The sequence below is a fragment of the Siphateles boraxobius genome, unplaced genomic scaffold (assembly GCF_051911475.1).
Source record: "Siphateles boraxobius isolate OS27281-9 unplaced genomic scaffold, OSU_SipBor_1 5, whole genome shotgun sequence".
NCBI lineage: Eukaryota > Metazoa > Chordata > Actinopteri > Cypriniformes > Leuciscidae > Siphateles > Siphateles boraxobius.
The window spans coordinates 22,134,303-22,156,550 of NW_027509141.1; the positions used below are offsets into that span (position 1 = coordinate 22,134,303).

Sequence of the window (22,248 nt, forward strand, 5' to 3'; positions counted from 1 at the left end):
ATATCTCCAGTTTCGTAATTAAATTCCTTGCTATGTTGAATTTGTGTATTCTTATTGTTTGTCCAGTAAACAAACAGAATCAGACTTCATGGGAAATGGGAGCCGTAGTGGGATGGTATTTTTTGGGAAATTTATTGAAAATCAAATACACGTTTAGCAAGCAATTTTTTTTATTTAAAAATGTTTACTACAAGAACTACACGTGGAATTATATCATGTATATTTGAGTGGCAACTACTATTGCTGAAACTGTACAATATTGTACCAAAGAGAAAAAAACCCACAAACAAAATAGGAAAAAAAAAGAATGTACCTCTGTAATGTACACAATTGTATATACAAAGTACATCTGAACACAGGTTTCTCTGGTAACAGATATCTGAATGGACAACTATAAATATATCTGACAAGACAATTCATTTTAAGGTCTTGCTTCAACTGGACAGGAATTACATTTAAACAATAGTTATGATTACAAAAAAGATAAAGAAAATCACCCTCACTTAATTTGTTCACAAACTTACAATGCAGATTCAAGTGTATAATGATTGATTTCAAATTTACTCAATGAAAGACAACATTTTGTGTGTAAACAGAGGCCTCGGCCAACAGCATACTATTAACATTACACATTTAACACACATCATGAATTACCTGCTGTCATTTGCATGTAAAAGTCCCACCCACAAAACAACTCCAATAAGACAGTTTCCAGTTGCCTTTTTGAGGTATCAGGAACAACACACACAGAACACTTCCAATCATTTACACATGAACAAATGTCACCACCTGTGATGTTTTCAGAACACGACAGCACGTTCAGAAAATAATGCGTTAGAAAAAGGCTCGTTCTCAAAAATAAAATAAAAACCTGACGTTACTTGGGACGTTTTTTGGGGGGGGGGATGCCTCGGTCATAAACATCTAGATCTGTCCATAGATATTTTCCAAGAGTCACGGTCAGCCATGCGAGACTGTTCAAGGCGTGTAATGCTTCAAATTGAAGCAGGATACTTCCGCCAACCACCACAACTCATTTTCTCGAATAATAAGGCCTCGCTAAGGAAAACACAGACTTGTCCGATCCATTCTGTCGAAGGCATAATCAGGCAGACCGATCTGTGTGAGGGACATTTAGCTATTTGGACAGGCAGATTGTCAGACCTTTTTGCAAATTTGTTCCTTTATGAGTCTGAAAAACTGAGGAAAGCGAGCTATGTTTTTACATGTGTCCCCTTTAGTCAGATTGAGGTCTTTCCCTTTTTGCATCGTAAATCCATAAAACTTTTAAAAAAACTACTGTTAGGCTGCTAAGATTCTGAATATACATACTGTACGTAAACACACATACTAATACATAGATACCATGATACAGACCCAGAGGTGATTAATAAACTATAGGGAAATTAAATACATTTATTTTTCTTTGATCTGTTTTAGTTTTTTTTATACACAGGTGATGAAGAAATAATGTGCTTGCATGACATTCCTCATTTTTAGACACTTTTTTTTTCCAGTTATAATCATAATTATTAAACTTATACAAAACAACACCCTCTCTTAATGTGCCCACTGATAGATATAATGTTACAATAAAATGACATGTTAGACTGTTATAATCATTTCAGAAGTGCTTTTGACCGGTATGGAAATGATTCCGTTTGTTAGGGAAGCCGTGTTCGTTCGCCATGCACATATCTTGTGAATCCTCATGCAAAGATGTTCCTTCACCTTTGTCACGTTTAGGTGCACGTCTATGGTTGGATTAGCTAAAAGAGAAGCAGAAACTGTGCCAGTGTGGATTATATGGTGATAAATGCACTGTAGCTAGTGATAATTGAATAACAGATTTGTAGAGTCTGTAGAAAAAGACAAGTTATGTTGGAGGTGTCATGTGAACATTTTTTTGTTCGATTCCCTACGATGCTGTGCCGTCTGTAACTTGCTTCAAGTTGCACCAGCACCAGAGTTTGAGAGGAAAAAAGTCTATCCATTGCTTGTTTGTCCTCAAAGTCTGACCCCTATCTCATAAAATCAGTCTATACAGGCAGAAAAACTCCAAACCATTCATTTGGGATTAGAAAAGAGGGATAGCTGATGTCCATGTCTCATGCTGTGCTGTAATCACTCCAATAGTTTATTAATTCCACACACACACACACACACACACACACACACACACACACACACACACACACACACACACACACACACACACACACACACACACACACACACACACACACACACACACACACACACACACACACACACACACACACACACACACACACGCTCACTCACACAAGCCTCCAATATCAGTTTGAGTCAATTAAGTTGTCTGCACTTTTCTGTTAAGATCAAAAAAAAAAAGTCTGAATCAGAGGGTGCTCTAGGAATTACTAAGAAACAGATTGGAATAGAGGGCTGTAAAGCCTCAGACCGAACAGGACTTGTCGTTGGGTGGCGGAGGGGGTGGTGGTGGTGTTGGCGGTATCGTGGTGGTCGGGGATCCCATCGCTGGACTGCCCCCAGCCGAACTGCTTTTTGGGAACACAACAGGCTTGGGTTTGGTGGCTGGGGGTCTGTTATCTCTGAAGCTGGAGCCGGAAGCAGACAGACCTGTGGTAGACATTGACGAAAGAGGGCTCTTAGGACCGACGCTCTTGCCGGGCCGGAAGGTGGAGGGCATGTCGCTTGCCGAACTGGCGCTGCGCTGCAGAGGATGCTGGGAGGAGTCGGCCTCGCGGAGCAGGCGGGAATGAAGCGGGCTGGAGGGTTCAGACGCCCCGCCGCTTTTTAGCTGCTCTAGAGTGTCAAGCACAACATCAGGAGTGTGTTTGACACTGCTCTGCCTCTCCAGCTCTCGCAGCTCACTTAGAGCCGTGTTCATAGTGGCCTCAATGTCCTGGGGGAAAAGAGAAAGAGAGAAGAGAAGTAAAAGAAGATGTGATTATTTTATATGTTATATATTTGTAACAAACAACACTTCTTATGCTGTTGTTCTGATTTTATTCTTATTTTAAATTTGTACATAAAATAAACATATTTATCATTTTAAATGTTATGTATTTTCATTAATTTATTTTATTGTAATGTAATATAATTTATTGTAATGTAATTTAATTTAATAACATAATTTCATTTAATAAAAGACTTGAATTCACACACAACATGTTTGCGGTCTCATAAAACCAAAATTGAAACAACTTTAAAAAGGTCATGCATAACTTTAAATAAATGTATCTCTTATGAAGGCCTAGTTAACTGGTTAATATAGAATATTTTGTGCGCAAACAAAATATTATCTACAAAAATATTACAACTGAAAAAAAGGTACTGACCAGCTAACTTTAAGTCTATTTTATAAAATGGTTTTTGACGTTTATATTTTGGATCCTGTATGGTAGCCACAGTTTGATGGTATCTAGTGCCATTTTTTTAGTACTTCACTCCTTTTCAAAAAGAAAACATCTTTAGCTTTAGTTTTAGCCAAGGTCAGTCCGTTCTGATATCTGTTGTACAGGCAGTACAACAACAAAGGATGACTTGACCGCAACTCAATTACAACCACAGTCGGGATCGATCCTGGACCTCTATCCAGCCGTGAAATTACAGCTCAAAGAAAGATAAATGGGACGCTTTAATACACAGACACTCTGGAGAGCTCAGCACTTTTTACGGAGACTTTCAGTTTACCTGCGTGTCATTTTTATTCAGTGTAAGTTTGCATGAAAGCTGACAGGCTTTGAATGTTCCTAAATTGAAATAATACTTATGAATGAATCACGTGCAGCAGTGAAGAACTGAATGATTCTGGTCTTGTTGTACCTGTGAGCTGTGCTCCACCTGAGCGATGACCTCCGGGTTCAGTGGTCTGTGGTTGCTGAAACTCTTGGATCGTCCTGCAGGCGTAGACTTTCGGAGCTGAGGACCTTCCACCTTAGTCTTCAGAGATGAGTGGCGAGTGATGGAGTTCAGGACGCTGTGAGCGCTGACTGGTCGCTTGTCTGTCCCATCCTTGGCCAGTCCACCTGCAGGCATGGAGGAGGTCTTTAAACCCCCTGCTGCTCCGGATGAGCCCTCACCAAGCCCCTCCACTGTCCGGATTGTTCTCCGCATGCTGGTTGATTCTGGACGTTTCCTCATCCTGAGGTTGATAAAGTGTAGGCAAAATGTCAATATTATGAAAATAATTTATTTGAATTATATGAGAAGAATTTAATTGCAATTAAGACATTTTAAGAGACTAAATATTACATTATTTTAAATCATTTAAATATTTATAACAAAATATTGTAAATACGTCTTATATCCTTTTTTAATATATTTAATTAATATTTCTAACCATTATTTATATATATGTGTGCTGTCAAACGATTTAAGAAAATCACTAATTCAATCACAGATTTTTCTGTAATTAATCGTGATTAATCACACCTAACATTAAAGTTTTTAATATATTTTTATATTGTAATAATTTCACATTTAATCTCCATATTCATGTAGAAATGACATACAGACAGCAGCCTATATTTTAAGTATTTGTTTAATGGCATCTTTTTTTGAAAACAGATACAATCCTGTCTCTATTAAACTGATTTTTTTTCTCTACATTTTAGCCATTAATTATAGCCATTCAGGATCAAAGTATAATTGAAAGCTATACATTTATTAGGCTTTAAAAAAATAACAACTTTTAATTTAAGTAAACTTAAAACAATCTTCACATTAACCCATTATAATAAATGTCACATTTACATATGCCTTATAATATATCAGGCCTACGTTTTTTCTACTGACCCAGTCAGACCAGTTCAGATTTTTACTTGCCCAGTCAAAATGCACAAAAAGTTATTAATGTTTTTGTTTTTGACCCATGTAACCTTGTAAACAGTGCTTTAAGATATTCAGGTAGGTCTAACAGGTAGTTAATATACAGAAATTGAATAAAGTTATCAAACCCTTCAAAGTCTTTACTGCATAAATTATAAATTAAATATAGATTAAACATTACTAAAGCTACAAAACTTATTCAGTCAAGAGCAATGAGTGATTTTCTCTTTTTTTTGTTCTTTGATTATCCTTAATGATATCATCTGACACTTCAAGATTTTCACACATCCCATTTTCTCACAACACTTTACGGTCCTTTACGACTTATTTTTAATAATGTTTTGCGCACGAGTCACAGACTGGAGATTCACAGATCCGCGTTTGTGTCTTATTACGCTTTAATGGTTTAAAAGCCTTTGCATGAATAAGAGCGTGATCATTTAATGTAATGCTAGCCAAATGCTGCATTGATTGCGCTAAATATTTTTAAAACATTAAAATGAAAAAAATTATTTGCATGCGTTAACCCGTTAATTTTGTCAGCTCTAATACATAATATACATTATGACAGACCTAATATGTATAATATAAATGTTTTCATTTTAGTTTCACCATTTTTATCAACTTACTTGTTGAGGTTAGCTAGGTATATATCAGCCACATGACCTCCAATGGGTGAACTGGCACTGGCTCTGGCGGACACCTTCTCTTCCACAGAATCATGGGATGCCTCTAGGTCAGCTTTGGGACTTCCTCTGCCTGCATATCCATCCGGCCTATTACACGAAATCACAGACACCTCTAGAATTAACATACTATTGGTGGTCCTATTATTAGTTAAGATCATAGATGAGTAACTTCTACTAGCTCACTTACTCATTAGAAAAGCAGTTCTGATCAATATCATTAGTTAAAATCAATAAACCGGACAGCTTACATGTCCTGCACTACTATGTACTGGTGTGGAATGAGTCCCTCTGCGCCGCTGTGGCGACCCTCCCACCAGTCCTCAGATGCACGGTGGTACAGCAGCAAAGACGCCCCCTTCTTAAAGGAAAGCTCGCGGGTGGTGCGTCCAGAGTAGTCAAAACGTGCGATGGCCTCGATGGGGTCAGACTCTGAAACGTTCAAGGACCCTGACTTTACTATTTAGAGACATGAGAGACAGAGAAAGACAGGAAGGGGAGAGAGCGAGAGGGAAGAGAGAGCATGGGAAGGTTATTGCATGGGAAGCCAGGCAGGTTAGAGCACACTCATCAAACGGCTTTGGAGCTGCAGAGGGGGAGCACAGACAGAGGAGTGTGACATAGCAGCAGATTTTTGGTGCAGTGTCTTTTGGAAGATTTGTGTGCATGTTAGTATGGTCTTCTATGGTGTCTAGGCTCACCATCATCGCTGTTGTGGATTTCAGAGGTGGTATCAGGTGCAGGTTCATCCACTAGGGGGGGCTCAATGTGTGGACTATCACTGTAGAATTGACAGCAAGAAAGAATGGAATCCTCCATTACAGACTTCAGAGCATTAGAAATGACAACAACACAAACCTTTTTACATTTCATTTACATTCAATACATACTTGCATATACACTAACAAATTAAAAGTTTGGAGACACCTGACTAAATTTATGTTTCTCATTATCTTAAAGACCTTGTGATGCACAGGCTTCTGCTTAAATGCTTGAAATTAAAATGCTTGTTATCAGTATATTTTTTGTTTGTAGATAAATATAAATTGTGTGAAGGTGTGAATTTCCATTTTAAGTGAAATCATTTAGCAAATAAATAAAAGATGAACAAACAAGATTACCATTCAAAGTATAAATGTTTTTGAAAGACATCTCTTATGCTCAACAAGGCTGCATTTATATTTGATCAAAAGAGACATTTTACATTTACAATGTTGAAAACAGTTGTGCTGCCTAATATTTTGTTTTATTTAAAATAGAAAGATTTTGTAACATTATAAGTGCCTTTACTGTCACTTTGGATCAATTGAATGCATCTTAGCTGAATAAAAGTATTTCTTTCTTAAAAAAAAACCATTGACTCCGAACAATTGTATAAATATATTAAATAAATAATTATTAAAAAAGTACCGAAATACCAAGCTTTGCCACCAACAACACAAGAATGGAAGCATTTTTATAATACTATTCTTAATATGCATGGTTATACTGTAGGTTTAGTTGCATTTTATTATTTTCATTTCACATGCAAATAATGACCAACACCTAATGACCCAATCATGACCCCTTTTTGGGTCACAACCCACCAGTTTTGTGTACATTTTCTACTGCATAATTCCCATATATTTCATAGTTTTTACAACTTATTAAAAATTGTAAAATAGTAATAATCTAGAATGAGTAGGTGTGTTCAAACGTTTCACTTCTAGTAATTATTAATACTGGACTGAGAGGGAAAGAGCAGAAGGAAAAAACAATATTCCTGAAATTAATGTGGATATTTCTGAAAACCAGTAATGCCTTTAGGTCTCTCTCTCTTCATTCCTGAAACATTGTGTGCATGCTTCTTTGAAGCAAAACAGGAAGCAGAACACAGATACGAGGATCAAAGTTGGACCTTCCTGTGGTCTCTTGACTCCAAACTGAACCGGCCCTCACTCAACTCCTGTGGGGAATCTAATGAGAGCAGAATACACTGTACTAACGCACAGGAAAATGGCTCGTTTCCAAGGTCACGCAGGCTTCAATGCTGATAACAGCTCTGTTATGCCATTCACAGGCCAAGAAACCCTCTAATACCCTACTATTAATTTAGTATAAAACCCATCTGATCTCCCATTGAGCACTCAAGCAAAAACACTGACTAATTTACTGTCATCACTGTACCAATAAAAGCTGCTCTCTCATATCATGCGTTGGAGGAAATTCAAGCTCTGTAGAGTGAAAGTGCAGTACTCTTCCCAGCTGGAATATATCTCACTAAGACCATCCCGCTGTATTACATACAGTTGGCAAGCATGAAGTCTGGGCTAATGAAAAGCTTAGTTTCATTAGAGAGCAGGAACTTAAGGGTAATGACTGTTTAATGCTAATCTTTGCTTGGTGTGTGTAGGGTGACATTGTCAGGCAGGTTTGGCAAAGCACACGTCCATCAGTGTTTCAGTGAATCCTTAAAATGACAGATTGGTCTCACTGAGCAGTCAGTTGGTGAAGAAGAACCTCTGATCCTCCTGTCACTCCATCTGACAGAGTGTGTGTAAGCTTTGATCTGGGCTCTTAAGGTAAAATGATCCTCGTGGCTTCTTCACCCACGAGCAGATGAGTTTGTGTTCAGGCAGGTCAGAAGCTGCTCTGATTCTTAATGTCTTCCCCAGAGAAACTGCATGTCTCATTCTGCTCTCAGAATCAGTCTCAGACAAACCTTTGACATTATTTTTAGTTTAGATCACGGTGCAAAAGACAAGTGAATTTCTCTGTCAAAAACTTAATTTTTTTCGTTAGTTACACCACAACTGTAGCAAAATTCTCATCACCAAAATGAATGCTTATTTTATTTAAATTGCATTCTTTTTACAAGAATGCAATATATCCGGCTCTCATACAATGAAATTATGAACACATGTAAAAACAAGACAGAACCAACAAAATATGTAGTCCAAGGCATGCTTTTTCTTTAGAGTTTTTTTTCTATGCATTTTCTTTTTTTTTGCAAAGTAAAATTAACCTGTAGCTGTAGTTTACCCTTTTTTTGCCTAATACATTTGTCTGATAAATACCTCAGTTTAGTGTTTTGTTCTTCCCTCATGTTTAAAATATTTAAAAATATAAAATATTTTCTTCATATTTTGATGGTTTAATTGAACTTGTAGGGTCATTGAAATTAAATATCCCATAAACATTATATATATATAAACCAATTTTTTCCATAAATAAATAAATATATGCATCTGTGCTGAATTTTATGTTTCACAATACAGAAATGAGAATTTGGGAGGAAAATTTCCTTAATTTTCATGAAAATAATATCACTTTGTGTATTAAAATAGCCTTCGTTTTCTTTATGTGAAATATTTATTTTTCTTCTAATTTTGGGGTGCAATATGAGCTGGACATTTCTTTCTGATATTCATCCAAAAGTTTCGTTAAATAATGCACCCTGACTGGCAAAATAAAACAAATGTTTGCTTTTGCATTACACTGTTCGATAAAATAATTTTCACATGAATGGTGAATCTCAAATTCAGATGTAAGGCTATACAGATGTAGATGAAGTTAAAATACAGAATCAACAGTAATTCATATCAGGTCAGGACCTGAGTTTGCAACGTGTTAACTACAGTACAGTATGTTGTCAACGTGTCTCGACTTCACGTGACTTAAAGCCTCAGGAAACTGAAACGAGACTCTGACTAAACCCTGAGCTAAAAACACATCATCTCACCAGCTCAAAGTCTTAATTACACCGGCCATGCAATACAAACAATCCCATGCATGAGAACCACATGAAAGGAGCCACGTCTTTATGCCTGCATCTCACAAACAAACCTGATCGGGATATGTTGCTTTCTTTTCACGGTGACACAGCAATCTGAAGTCATTTCCTCTTTGACATCCAAAACAGTTATTAAAAAGCTACAGGAGGCATTTCATTAGCGCTTGGCCTTGAGCAGGGAGGATAACCTCATTTTTAATTTAAAATCAGACTTTTCATGATGATGCTTTATAAGTCTGGCTGCCTTCCTCAGTTCTGGTTGCCTTCATTGTGACATCTTTTGGGAGTCTAGATCGTTTGCTGACATTTCTGGGGGTCAGAAATCTATCACACAGATAGACCAACCATTGAACTGACAGCTTAAATGAGCACAATATAGGATGTAAACTTTAAAAAGTGACTGGCTCACTGTAGGTCTCTGTTGGTCTTTATAATGTCTATTTATTTTCATAATGCTCAATCCATCATTTCAGACCTGTCCTGCATTAAATCAAGCTCGTCTGATCAACTCATTTTTGGTTTTGCGGTTCGGCTGAGCAGCTGCTCCAATAAAACGTGGGGCCAAAATTCATTGCCAAAGAACTTTGCCAAGATTATGTGCTTCATTTTCATACTTTTTTCTTCTTTGTAACCGAATTCACTCACACTGATTTTAGACTCACCAGTATTCCTCAGTGGTTCCTCCACGGTCATAAATGGGCCCCTCCAGCTCACGAGGCCCAGGAAAGATGCTCTCGTGATGGATAATAATGGTTTTGATGAGCTCATTTACATGTGCCTGGCAGGACACTTGGTCATGGCCCTCGGGGACAGACATGAGTGTGGGGCCGAAGCAAATAGCCAGGTTGTAGGGGTCCATCATATTGTCGTCACTATACTGGGACAGACTAGTTAAAAGAGAGAGAAACATAAAAAATAATTAACCAAAATATAAGAATGTTAATTGTTAATTAATTTGTTTCAATTAAATATTTACTTGAATTTTGAGTTCATATTTTAATAACAACAACAACAACATAAATAAAACAACAAAAAATATTTTATATCCTTTTTAGTAAGTGTTGTATTTTTGTTTGTTTTTATTTAATGAATATTTATTTGAGTAAAAAAAATAAAATAATAATAAGAAGCTTTCCATCCGCAGGGGTTTGTGAACCCCAGTTTGGGAAACCATGACTTAACATATAACACTATTTGCTAAGAAAAGCCTGTATTTTTGCCTTTTTCTGATGCTGTGTCAAGTTTCAAAGTAATTTTCAAACTTTAAAAACACAATCTTGTTATGTCCGTGTTTTTAATTAACTTAAAGTTATGTTAGATGAGGGACACTGCACAAAACTACTTGCATTGTTCCAAAGGTTAGAAAATGTCATAATAATTAAGCCCTAAAAATAAAAATAAATCAATGCATTGAATAAAATTTAGAATAGATACATTAATAATTACAATTGAATAATTAAAAAAATACAATTAAGATTTGATGGTTTGAAGAATACCAAATATCAAAAACTTTCAACAAAATACTAGTCATACTATCCAGAAACATGGTAAACTGTTCCCTGATTATATGACCATTCTCATGGAGAGACCGAGTCCTGCTGGACTAATGTGAAACACAGACTGAGTTCCAGATGAGACTCTATTTACTCTTCCTTACAACAGCTCATTTATCATGAGCCTAAGCCAGCTTCCTCCCATTTATGTGTGTCTGTGAGACTGCTCTGAATTGTAACACTCTTTTAATTGTCCCCATTCTTACTAAATAGGATGACCATTTAATTACTGAAAACTCAGATGTGTCCACAAAGTGGGGAAAGGCATCCTTATTTGTATGTGTGTTTGGGGCAGGGGGTTTGGATAAAAGAAGCAGGGTCACATAAACATCCACATGGAGAGGCTCCAAGACAAATTTATGAACACTGTCCTTTCCAGACAGTTACAACTCCACAAGCGTCTCCAATTACCCTGCCTTGTCCTGCAAACGTCTATACCATCCCTCTTGATGTATATTTGTGAGTGTATACCATGCATACCTTTGGACGAAGCACATAATTTGGCTGTAACGCAGGCCAGAGCGCATTAGGAGAGAGCAGCAGTTCTTTAGAGACCTCTTCTGGCACCTCCATTGACTTTTATAGTGGGGGAAAGATCTATTGGCCGTAGCGCAAACAGAGAAGCCATTCACTGAGGGCTACAGACATCCAGCATGGGAGCACTAATGGGGGCTTGATGGCGACACCATACCTCAACACACATTCGCTTCCCCCTTCTGGCTGTGATACGAGGGCTGGAAAGGGTTCAGATGCTTTAAGAAAATCAGACACGCCTGCGTGCATAACAGCGGTCTGGAGTAGAAGCTAAGACCGTGTTGTGGTCTGGAGGGTCTTTCAAAAGGACCACAGGGTGGAAAAGAGTGTAAGAATGAGAGGCAGAGATATGGAGGGACGGTTCCAAGAGGCTTGAGTGCTGTAGCCCTCAGCTGAGGTTGGATATGGGCCAATTTTCTCTTTTTGGGAAGAGAATATTTACATTTGTAATAAAAAGTTCTAGTAAAATGGTAAGTTTAGATTGCATATAAGCTCTTTGTACGCTGAGGTAAAGTTAGCTGTAATAAATCACTGGAAAATGGCACTGGTTTAAAGGAAACATTCCCCACAATAATTCTGTCATCATTTACTCACCCTCATGTTGTTCCAAACGGCTAATTTTCTATTTATTCTTTTATTCACTGAAAAGCTCATATCTTCCGGGATGCAAATCAGGGGTAAAAAAGGGGGCATGCCCCCAAGAAAGGAACTGTAATCCCCCTAAAATGTTGATTTACAGTTGATTTTAGCACTTGACTCTCTGTATATATATTCAGCATTCACTTTCATTATACGGAAAAGAGCATCTGGGCTGAAAGAAAGTTTGTTTTCCTGGCTGTAAGAAAGGCATACGGGGTTGAAAGGACATGAGTGGGAGTTAATGATTGTCATAGCCCTTGTCTTGAGTTGAAATCACAGACAACCAAAAGAACAAAATGACTTTAGGGGAAACATGCAGAAAGAGCTTTGATCTGTGGAACTCACTGGTTGAGGAAAGCGAACAGGTATCTCATGATAAGCAGGGTGTTGCTGGGTATTGACAGCAGGACTTTGTGGATGTGGACAGCCCTGTCCTGGAGGTTCTCCATGGCTGGAAAAAACAACATGAACAAGATATGAGTTAATTTAGGACAAAAGCTCCTCCATTGTCTAATCTGGTAAGCCTGGTCTGCGGTATGCGCGTGTACTGTGGGTGTAGGAAATAAAGCGGACACTCACAGACACAGGACATTAGGTCATGGAAGACTTCCTTAGGAAAGAGGGCGTTATCCAGGCCTCTGAAGTAGAGCTTTAACACTCCAGCGATGGAGTCCATATCGTGATCATTCTGGTCCCCAGCCAGCGGATCCTCACCTGAGACACAATGATGGAGGAGACAGTGACCCATTAATAATACAAGTTTGATTTGAAATAGACAAACGAAGGCTCAGCATGTGACAGTCCGGATAGACTCACCTCTTTCAAAGGCGTTCTTAATGTCATTGACTTCCACCTGGGAGCCAGACACCCTAAATATCCCCTCGTGATGGAGACCTGTACAGACACAGACATGACGTTATGGACACAGAATAGACAGGAAGTCCTGTGTTGGTTTACTCAACCTGACGTGTTTGTTCTTCATAGTAGACACTGATATAATCTTAAAATTGAAGCTGACCCTACAACACAATGGCAAGAAAAAAAAGTGTTGAGTTGAGAGTTTGCCGTCTGAATTGACTTAAAGTCTTACAATTAAATAATAATAATATATAGTAATTAATTATTTTAATTAGATAAAGTAAATAGTAATTGTAAATTATTAGAAATCAATGATTATTATAAATAATTCTATTGTGGTTTATAATAATAAACACATTATGACAAAAGTAGCCCGATTCACAAACTAATGGCTCTTATGAGCTTTAAGAGACGCAAGTTATTGTTTATGATGAATTACTGTTGAATAAGTCAACATGGTTACTGAAGTATCTGACTAATTTGTGTATATAACAACTCAGACACTTAAAAGGCACACATTCCAAAAAGACAGGGTTACCACAACATTTTACCAATGAGTATCCATGAGATTTTCCAGTCATTCAAAGATTTTTTTTAGAATACCATTTTATAAAATCAGAAGTAATTTCTAACCAGTTAAATATTTTAAGCAGACCATAACCAGAAAAATGTATATTCACTAGAGACTTTTCCATGGATTTATTCACTTCAATTACTTTTCCAGGTCTGCAAATCAGTTTTAAAATTCCCTTAATATTTCCATGAGGAACCCTGGTAATAAATGGTATAAGAATTTTTTTTTGTAAATATGTAAGAAAATAGCATTATCTTGTTTAATTTTAATTAGGACAAAATAATGATGAATCCTCTGATGCCAAAAAAGAAAAAAGAAAACACTGGATAGTGCTAAAGGAATGGAAGAGGTATGCTGTATACTGGAAATAAATGAAGCGGAACAGAACACTTTGTTTATTTCATCAGGTAAAGTCCAGAGAGCGACACAGCAATAGTGCTTTTGGCAAGAAAAGGAAAGTGAGAGAGAGAGAGAGAGAGAGAGAGAGAGAGAGAGAGAGAGAGAGAGAGAGAGAGAGAGAGAGTTAGTTCACCGTGTCGACTGATGAAGCGAATACAACTCTCCACCATCAGGGGAATGATTTGGCTGGACTCCTAAGAGAAGGAAAGAAGAAAAAAATAGAAAGTAAAATATGGAGTAGAAAATATGCAGGTCTGTTCAGATGATTCTGGGGGAAGGGTGAATGGGGGGACCTTTCTGAACAAGGGTCTCTGTTCCTCGGCACGGGACTCAAATAATAATAATATTTGCAAAAGGAGGCAAGCATCAAACAGAATTTAGAAGGGATGAAAAAGCTGCACAGTTTGAGCCATGGGGGAATGGGGCAACGGTTGCTAGGAGACAGCTTCTAGCCACAGCTTCCTTTTGTTTATTTGGGTGAACAGGAAACGGCTAAGCGAAGCGTAATTTGGGCCACGTCTGGCCTGAACTACTCCTCAGAGATCACACTCATATACATGCTAACATGAATATAAAGCATTGTGGGGCTTTTTTTATACATTTCTTTAATGAATTTTCTCAAATCATTCGATTTCTAACCACAGCATTTTGCTCTTATATCATTATCCTTCACTAGAGGGCGACATGGACATTAGGTTGGTCAAATGAGGGGATGCAGTGGGTTCTTTTGTTCATTCACCCATACTGTAAGGTGGTAAACCCCTGTAGGGTTTAGGTGTGTAAGTTAAGTTAAATTTATCACACTGGCCCAGTTTACAAATTTATCACACTGCCACGTGCACAATGATTGCGGGGTGGCACAGGCATATTACTGTTATATTACCTATCTTAAAGACATGCATAAAACAAAATGTACACATTTACAGCAAAATGTTATTGTAAAATAAAATAAAATAAAATAAAATGTGTATACATAATTATACAGATACACATCTAAGAACGTAGGGTTAGGAATGTTTTGTCTCACACAGTATATGCATTTCAATAACAATAATTATTATTAATTATTATTATGAATTTGTGTGGATAAATCCAGCATTGTTTAAATAAGAATCGCAATGCATTAGTTAATCAATTCTACCCGCCAGTGATGATAAATACCTGTTTTCGCAGAGTGGAGTTCCTCCGTCCGCTGATGGACACGAGAAAGCAGGGAAGAGAGAGAGAGAGAGAGAGTAAAAGAGAAGCTCTGTCATTACGATGGATCATTTTCCCTTAAACTGCTCTAATTTTCCTCAGCATTCACTTCATAACCTGCCTGTGGCCATTAGACCAGTAGAAATGACCCTCCTTAGAAAGATCCTATTTTAATAAACTGGATTTAAACACACACACACACACACACACACACACACACACACACACACACACACACACACACACACACACACACACACACACACACACACACACACACACACACACACACACACAGGCAGGCAGGCTTTCATTAGTATTTGTTGTGAAAGCGCTTTTGTGTCTCTTCTGTCTCTTCTTGTTTAAAGGTCCGTTCCCATTTCTGTACTCCATTATAACTGGAGAGTAAATCACCTTCCCCTGGCCTCAATAAATAAATCAGCAGATGTGAATAAAAGATGATTATGTCTAGACAAGATATTCATCTATAAATTGTCTTGAAACATCTGCATGTGTGCTAAATTATTTCTTGTGTGTAAATGGTTTACGTCTTATTTGTGGGTTTCCCACAGCACTCACCTGGCGAGGCAGTAGTCGGTCTTCTGACCTGAAGGTAGAGATACAAGAAGAAAAAAAGGAAAAGAGAGAGGAAAACCATTAGAAGGAGGCTGAATGTGTGAAGAAGAGGCCACAGCTGGACATGGTTTGCTATGGGAATAAAAAAAAACTTGTCCCGCTTCTTGTCTGTGCTGTAACAGAGGACCTTCCTGTGGGACGTGAACCTATACCCACATATTCCCCACCAAACACATACAGCGACATCACAGCGTGCTATTTTCCACATGTAGTTTGACTCAGCAAATGACAAACGTGCAAGAGACATCAATTAACTAATCGTCTAAACCACTTTGTTTCCCTCAATCTGTGCTAGAACATTCTGTCAGTTTACTGAGTAACAGCTGGGGATGCACACACTGTACCCACACCATTTCACACCGAAGGCAAGATTTACTGAGCCACTTTCAGTGGAAAAAATGAGTAAGACAGCCTATGAATAACTAGGGTGTTTTAAATTTAATCAACAAATTCAATAAACGATTACATCACTTGAAATCTCCCAGTGGATGAAGATCCTGGTGCGCTGAAGAAAACGTGAGTGGTGTTTGTCAATGCAGAACTCATTGCTATGCTGGAGTCGATAATCAGTAATGATTAATATTGTATATTTAATTATACATGCTATTTTCTACAAAATGTTACATTTAGTTTAAATTTGCATCTAATGCTTATTAAAAATGGATGCTTACAAATACAAATAATTTAATAACGCTGTTTAATGTTATCTTTAGAAAATCTTAAAATTAATATTTTTTTCATATTGCACATTATAAATGTCAAGCACCAAATCAGCATATTAGGATGATCTCTGAAGGATCATGTGACACTGAAGACTGGAGTAATGGCTGCTGAAAATAGAAATTGGTTTTCTTAAATTGTAATAAAATTGTTTCACTATATTATAATTTTTCTGTATTTCAGCTTTGGTGACAATAAGAGAAATATAAAGAAAACAACCAAAAAAAAACACCTTACTGACCCCAAACTTTTGAACAGTAGTGCTATTATCAGGCCAAAATGTTAATACCAACTTTGGCATTATTAGAAGTGTGCATTATAATTGGGGAAGAAAGTTAATTATGTACAAAATTATTACTTCATATCAAAATTATTAAATCATCTTTCTGACTGCACTAGTCTCAGATGGCGATGGTTATTCCTCGTTAGAGTAATCAACACCATTACTCTCTCCATCATGCATAATTATCGCTTCATTATCATCTGTGCATCAGTCTGATTTTCTCAGTTTCATTTCCTGTTCACTGGCAGTGACTATTCAGTCTGGAGGAATGAACGTGGGAGGTACATCAGAGTGAAAAACACTCCAGGAAATCCCCGCTGTGCTCTTCTCTCTTCAGATTTATTTTCTCTCTCTTGTAGCATGGCACATGACCTTTGACCTCTACCATCAAGGCCTGCCAATAAGCAAGTGGATAAGATCATGCTATGGCCCAGAGGACAGTACTGGGCGGCACTGTGCTGTTAAAGCTTCAGGCTCTTATGATACTGATGACATCTGTACCATTCTCAAGCTAACACACACACATGGTCAGCTCAGCTCTGCCTGACACTGCAACATCCCAAATATGTGTATTACCCTAACCTACCCATAAAATATATATATTTTTTTTTATTTGATTTGTCGAGAATTTTTAGAACAGTGCTACGGTATTAGTCCAAGAGCTCATCATTCACACAAATTATTAATTCAAAAACGTACTCATTCAGGAATGAAACGCAATGACTGTCTTTATGACTGAGTCAGTTGAATCATTCACTCAACTGATTTATTCAAAAACACTGCTTTACTCCAGTATAAAAAAGTGACAAGGTATTGTTTACATGCACTAATTTTCATCCAATCCAATTTCAGATTCTGAAAATTATGGCCCGTAAACTTTTCAATACGATTCACGCAGTTGCTGCGTTCAGAACCACCGTGATAATCCCACCGAAGCTACATAGAGTATAATTGTCGTTTTTTCCTTGATGACGTTTCTAAAAAGATAACTAACATGTGACGCGTAAGAAGAGCTATTTTAGCAAGTAACAAAAAATGTATGTAGAGATATGCATTGAGGCACTGTGCATATGCCCAAGGTATTTTTTGAATCGGACTAAGAAAATAGTTGGATTTAGACATTTACATGCTTGTTTTTTTTCTTCAGGTCTACACCATCCAATCCAATTGAAAATTCAATCTCAGCCGTATCGATTGAGGTGTTTACATGAAATAATTTAAGTCTGATTGAGTCATCAACCTGATTACTAACAAATTGTATGTAAACATAGCTACTGTCTTTATGAATGAGTCACACTGAATAATTTTCACAACCAGTTCTTTCAAAATACTGATTTATTAAGGAACAAAACAACACTAATATGTGTTGCTTAGAGAAGTACAATGGATGATTCTGCTTTGACTTCATTTTGAACTATTTTCACAGCAAAAAGTAACTTACTGTCTTATGGCTCGTTTCCACTGAGCAGTACGGTACGGTACAGTACGGTTCGGTTCGGGTCAGTAAACCATGATCCAGCTAGCGTTTCCACCGCCAACAGTACCCTACTTGATAGACGTGGTGTTTGCCGGAAAGAAGCCATCAACGTCATTTTCGCGCGAAGAAGAAAGAGACAAAGTAAACACCAATGGATGGCATACCGCAGATCTTGTCCTTGCTTCTCGGCATGTTTGTCACAAGAAGACAAGCGCCGACATTAGGCATTTCTCAATACCAAGTATGTAAAGTTCTCAGCAGAACGACTCCTGAGGACGCGAGTCCGGTAATTCTCCAAATGGAACAGCGTATTCGTGAAAGCATCACTCAGCTCGCTCTGCATGTACATTTTAGGCAACAATAAAACAAAATATGTTATAAAACACCACTCTGCCTCTTTTCGTTTTCATTTAAATAAATTTTAAACATTATAGACCTTATGTAGCCACGCGTCTTTTCAGCGCTGAGCTCGTTGTCTTTTGACTTCCACTCTTCCACTCTTCCACTCAGCGATCTTGCGTAGTTATGAATGAACGGCTCGTTAAAAAAAATTCCAAGGTCCATTTGTTAAGACATATGCTTTACAATGCTTATGATAAACATTACAATACTCATGATAACTTTCGTTAACTCTACAATAAGTAAATCAACTTCACCAGCTAATTACTGCTGGACAGCGATGCCATAGAAATATACAGAGCGGCCGCAAAAACGGAAGTTCAAAGACAATATTCTAAAGATGGCGGCGCCCTCGTTTCTCTGGTGCATAAGGTCTATAGGCACACAAATGTGGTTCAGGCAATGTATAGACCTGATTATATTATTCACTGCATGTTTAACGTTAGCCTATTTATAACAAAACGAAATATAAAACACCACCCTGCATCTTTTCGTTTAAATTTAAAAAAATATTAACATATTCCAGGCAATATGTGCATTTGTACAAATGTTGCAATAAACAACATTACAGTGATAATCTTGTAATAAAAAATGACAAAACTCAACCCTATCTCTTTTTGTTAAATTTCAGTTTTATCAATAATAGCCATTATAAAAGTATAAGTAAAAGGTAACGTTACAAGAAGCTATACAATAAGGAATAAAGCCAACAATTCAGTCAAATATACAAATTCAGCGCTAGTCTAACGTTAAGGTTACAACGGAAAAGTTATAGCCTAAATATATGAAACTTCACTTAGCCCTCAGCCAAAACGATTGGCCAGGGAACGAATTATCGATTCACGACACCAAAGATCACCCGTTAGATATACACAAGACGAATTACCACTACAGAGTCAGCGGCAAACGTCAGAACGACTAGCCTAGGAAAGGCTGTTCCAGGTGGGGAACATGAGCGCCGAGCGCCCGGTGATCCCTGGAATGGATCAAATTATCATAAATCATTATAAATAAAGCGCAGATTTGAGCTTTAAACAACTACATTCTCGCCTCAAAAACTCTTAAAACTACATTTCGTGAAAGAATAACCGTAGTATTATATTCCAACTGTATATTAAAAAATGTCGCTTCTTATGTTGTCATTCCCCTTGTAGCACGAGCAAGTGATGATACTCTGTCAACCAATCAGCGTTCTGCAGTGAGTCTAGCTCCACCCTTTAGTACCGTACCACTGTGCTAGGTACCCCCACCGGAAGGGTACCCAAAAAGTGGTACGGTACGGTTCGGCTTTTTGGTACCATTCACAACTTTTGACAGTGGCAACGCAAATAATTGCGTACCGTACCGAACTGTACCGTACCGTACCGCTCAGTGGAAACGAGCCATAAAATGCAAGTTACTCCATATTAATGTTTTGCTTATTGAACTGCTGTATAAAAGCAATATTACACCCACAAGATTTTATGACTAGTTTTTTCCAATTGAGCCCCCAAAAACACATGCACACATCACTTGAAAAAAGATTACTCACTTTCTCCCAGAGTCTTTTGGATCAGTTCATGTTTAGCCTGTAGTTTGGTGATGAGGTTCCTGCCCTCCAGAAACTCCTTCAGTTTCTGAAACAGTAAATATAAAACATTTAAACTCGAGCACAACTGCAACATCATCTCAACACTTATGAACAAACACTGTTGCGAAATTTCATTTGGATAGCTATTAAGTGAGCAGTACAATCAATCATCCTTCCTTTTCTCAACTTTCTGGCAAAGGATCCTTCCTCCACCCATTTCAATTTGCTGTGTAGTGTTGAGACTATACATCTTGTTGGCGTAAACATTAATTTCATATCCACTGGAGCACAGGGAGACACTGGATCTATGTGCTCTAATAGCTTATGGCTCTTTGGGGGAGAGAACCCTGACCTGATGGAAACCTGACAGCGGAGAGACAGATAGAGGGTTCAGGAGACTGATGGAGAGAAACCTGAACTGCGGAGCGAATAGGTGGGTGGACAGATGCTTACAATTTCATCCATCATATATCACAGGCATACCAGCATAACAGTCATGCAGACGCAGGAAGGATAGCCAAGACATAGAGCAATGCACTAGTGCTTTTGGCAGAGAAAGAGACAAACTGAATGTACATAGGGAATTAAAGAGAAAGAGGAGAAACGGAGATGTATAGAGGAGGAAAACATCAGGTTATGACCTGATGAAGGGGATGTGCTAAAATAGCATGTACAACATCAAGTGACAAACCCAAACCTCTGCTTGCTAATCTTGTGCCTTCATTGATCATATTGATAATATTTGTTGATTGTCATATTAGACCAGAGTGAATGGAAAATCATATTCTTACTGTCCTTTTGTTCTGAATTTTGTTTAGAATTTTTCAAAGCAGGTTTATTTCAGAAAAACAATTTATGTATAGACACAAACAATCATTTTTGTTCAGTTATATACTGTATATACATACACAGTTTGATTTAAAAAAATATAATAACATAAATAATATATAATATTATAAAACCCAAAAAATAAAATCTAGAATATTAAATAAAATAATATATAATTTAAAAATAATATTATTTAGTATAATTTTTTTATAATAAATTTTTTATTTTGGGGGTTTGAATTAGATGTTTTAAACTATCATTCAAAAACCACAAGAGAAAACAAGAATTAACTTAGTATTTTTTTTTTATCTTAAAATCTCATAGTTACTTAGACACATTCATGTTGACAACGTGTTACCCCAGTCTTCCCTATAAACTCGCCCCAAAGGTGTTTTTTTGTGGCTCCCAGGGCATTGCTATGTGACTGAAACAGGGTTCTGGGTATTTTGTAAAATCTGTCTAAAGAACAAATACCTCTGTAATGTTATTTGTTGAGAATTTCAAGCAACATTGTTTCAGTGGTCTATAAAAAAGGACAGATCAATGAAGAGCAGTCAACTACAGCAGTCTCCTCTAATTACTGTCTTCTTAATCAAAGGCTTCTTAAAAGACTCTGATAGAGAAGAAAGGACATTAAGCTGTATATCAAACATTACATTTCTTATCTCTCCTCTCATCACTCTTCCTTTCCCATTTATCTTTATGTCCTTCCATACTCCCAGCAACAGATTTCCCACCATCCAATCCACCATACCCTTTTTTCAACCATGTGACCACATATATAACTGGTTTCTCTCCCTCTCCATCTCATTTACCGTGAAGTAGAACTGTTCTGTCTCCTGCTGGTTGGCTCGTCTCTTGGCTAGGCTGGGTTTGCTCATGAAAGACTCAGACACAGTGGATTTGACTGACTCCATTGAGTTACTGTGGTGAAAACAGTCAGTCACATCAAAGTCCTCAATGGTCACCATGTCCTGGATGGTCTGTAGAGTGGCCTCCATCGTCTTCTTCACCTATTTCAAACAGAATATGTGAGCGAAACAGCAATTTCTCCTGCAGTCATCTAGACATCGGGACATTTAATTTCCTATACAATAATGCACTGCATTAAATCATTTTAGATTGGTATTTTTGTTTTGTTTTTCATTAAAAATATCTAAAAATCCTTTAAACAAGAAATATGTACTTGAGGAGCAAAATTTCACAAGATATTGCGACGTTTTACCCCACTGGCTAATTGGTTTTTGTATAATTTATGAGCATAAACCTCACTACATTTTGGCAGAT

The 22,248-nt window shown here is 37.4% G+C and overlaps 1 protein-coding gene across 4 annotated transcripts in view; it reads right to left on the reverse strand.

The window, feature by feature from the left end:
* Nucleotides 1–152: 152 nt before the first annotated feature.
* The window catches only part of srgap2 (SLIT-ROBO Rho GTPase activating protein 2), a 105,289-nt gene continuing 83,193 nt past the window's right edge, over nt 153–22,248 (reverse strand). For 2 of the 4 annotated variants that reach the window (XM_077203294.1, XM_077203295.1), the window contains 14 exons: nt 21,777–21,974; nt 20,095–20,179; nt 15,628–15,655; nt 15,013–15,043; nt 13,985–14,045; nt 12,837–12,914; nt 12,600–12,734; nt 12,366–12,471; nt 9,957–10,181; nt 6,224–6,303; nt 5,774–5,954; nt 5,466–5,612; nt 3,832–4,150; nt 153–2,908 (listed from right to left, as the gene is read on the reverse strand). In XM_077203294.1, coding sequence (XP_077059409.1) covers nt 2,438–2,908; nt 3,832–4,150; nt 5,466–5,612; nt 5,774–5,954; nt 6,224–6,303; nt 9,957–10,181; nt 12,366–12,471; nt 12,600–12,734; nt 12,837–12,914; nt 13,985–14,045; nt 15,013–15,043; nt 15,628–15,655; nt 20,095–20,179; nt 21,777–21,974 — 2,145 coding nt within the window. In that variant the 3' untranslated portion in view covers nt 153–2,437. Of the gene's footprint in view, nt 2,909–3,831; nt 4,151–5,465; nt 5,613–5,773; nt 5,982–6,223; nt 6,304–9,956; nt 10,182–12,365; nt 12,472–12,599; nt 12,735–12,836; nt 12,915–13,984; nt 14,046–15,012; nt 15,044–15,627; nt 15,656–20,094; nt 20,180–21,776; nt 21,975–22,248 lie in introns of all 4 variants that reach the window. The other 2 variants (XM_077203292.1, XM_077203293.1) reach the window with 1 other exon arrangement.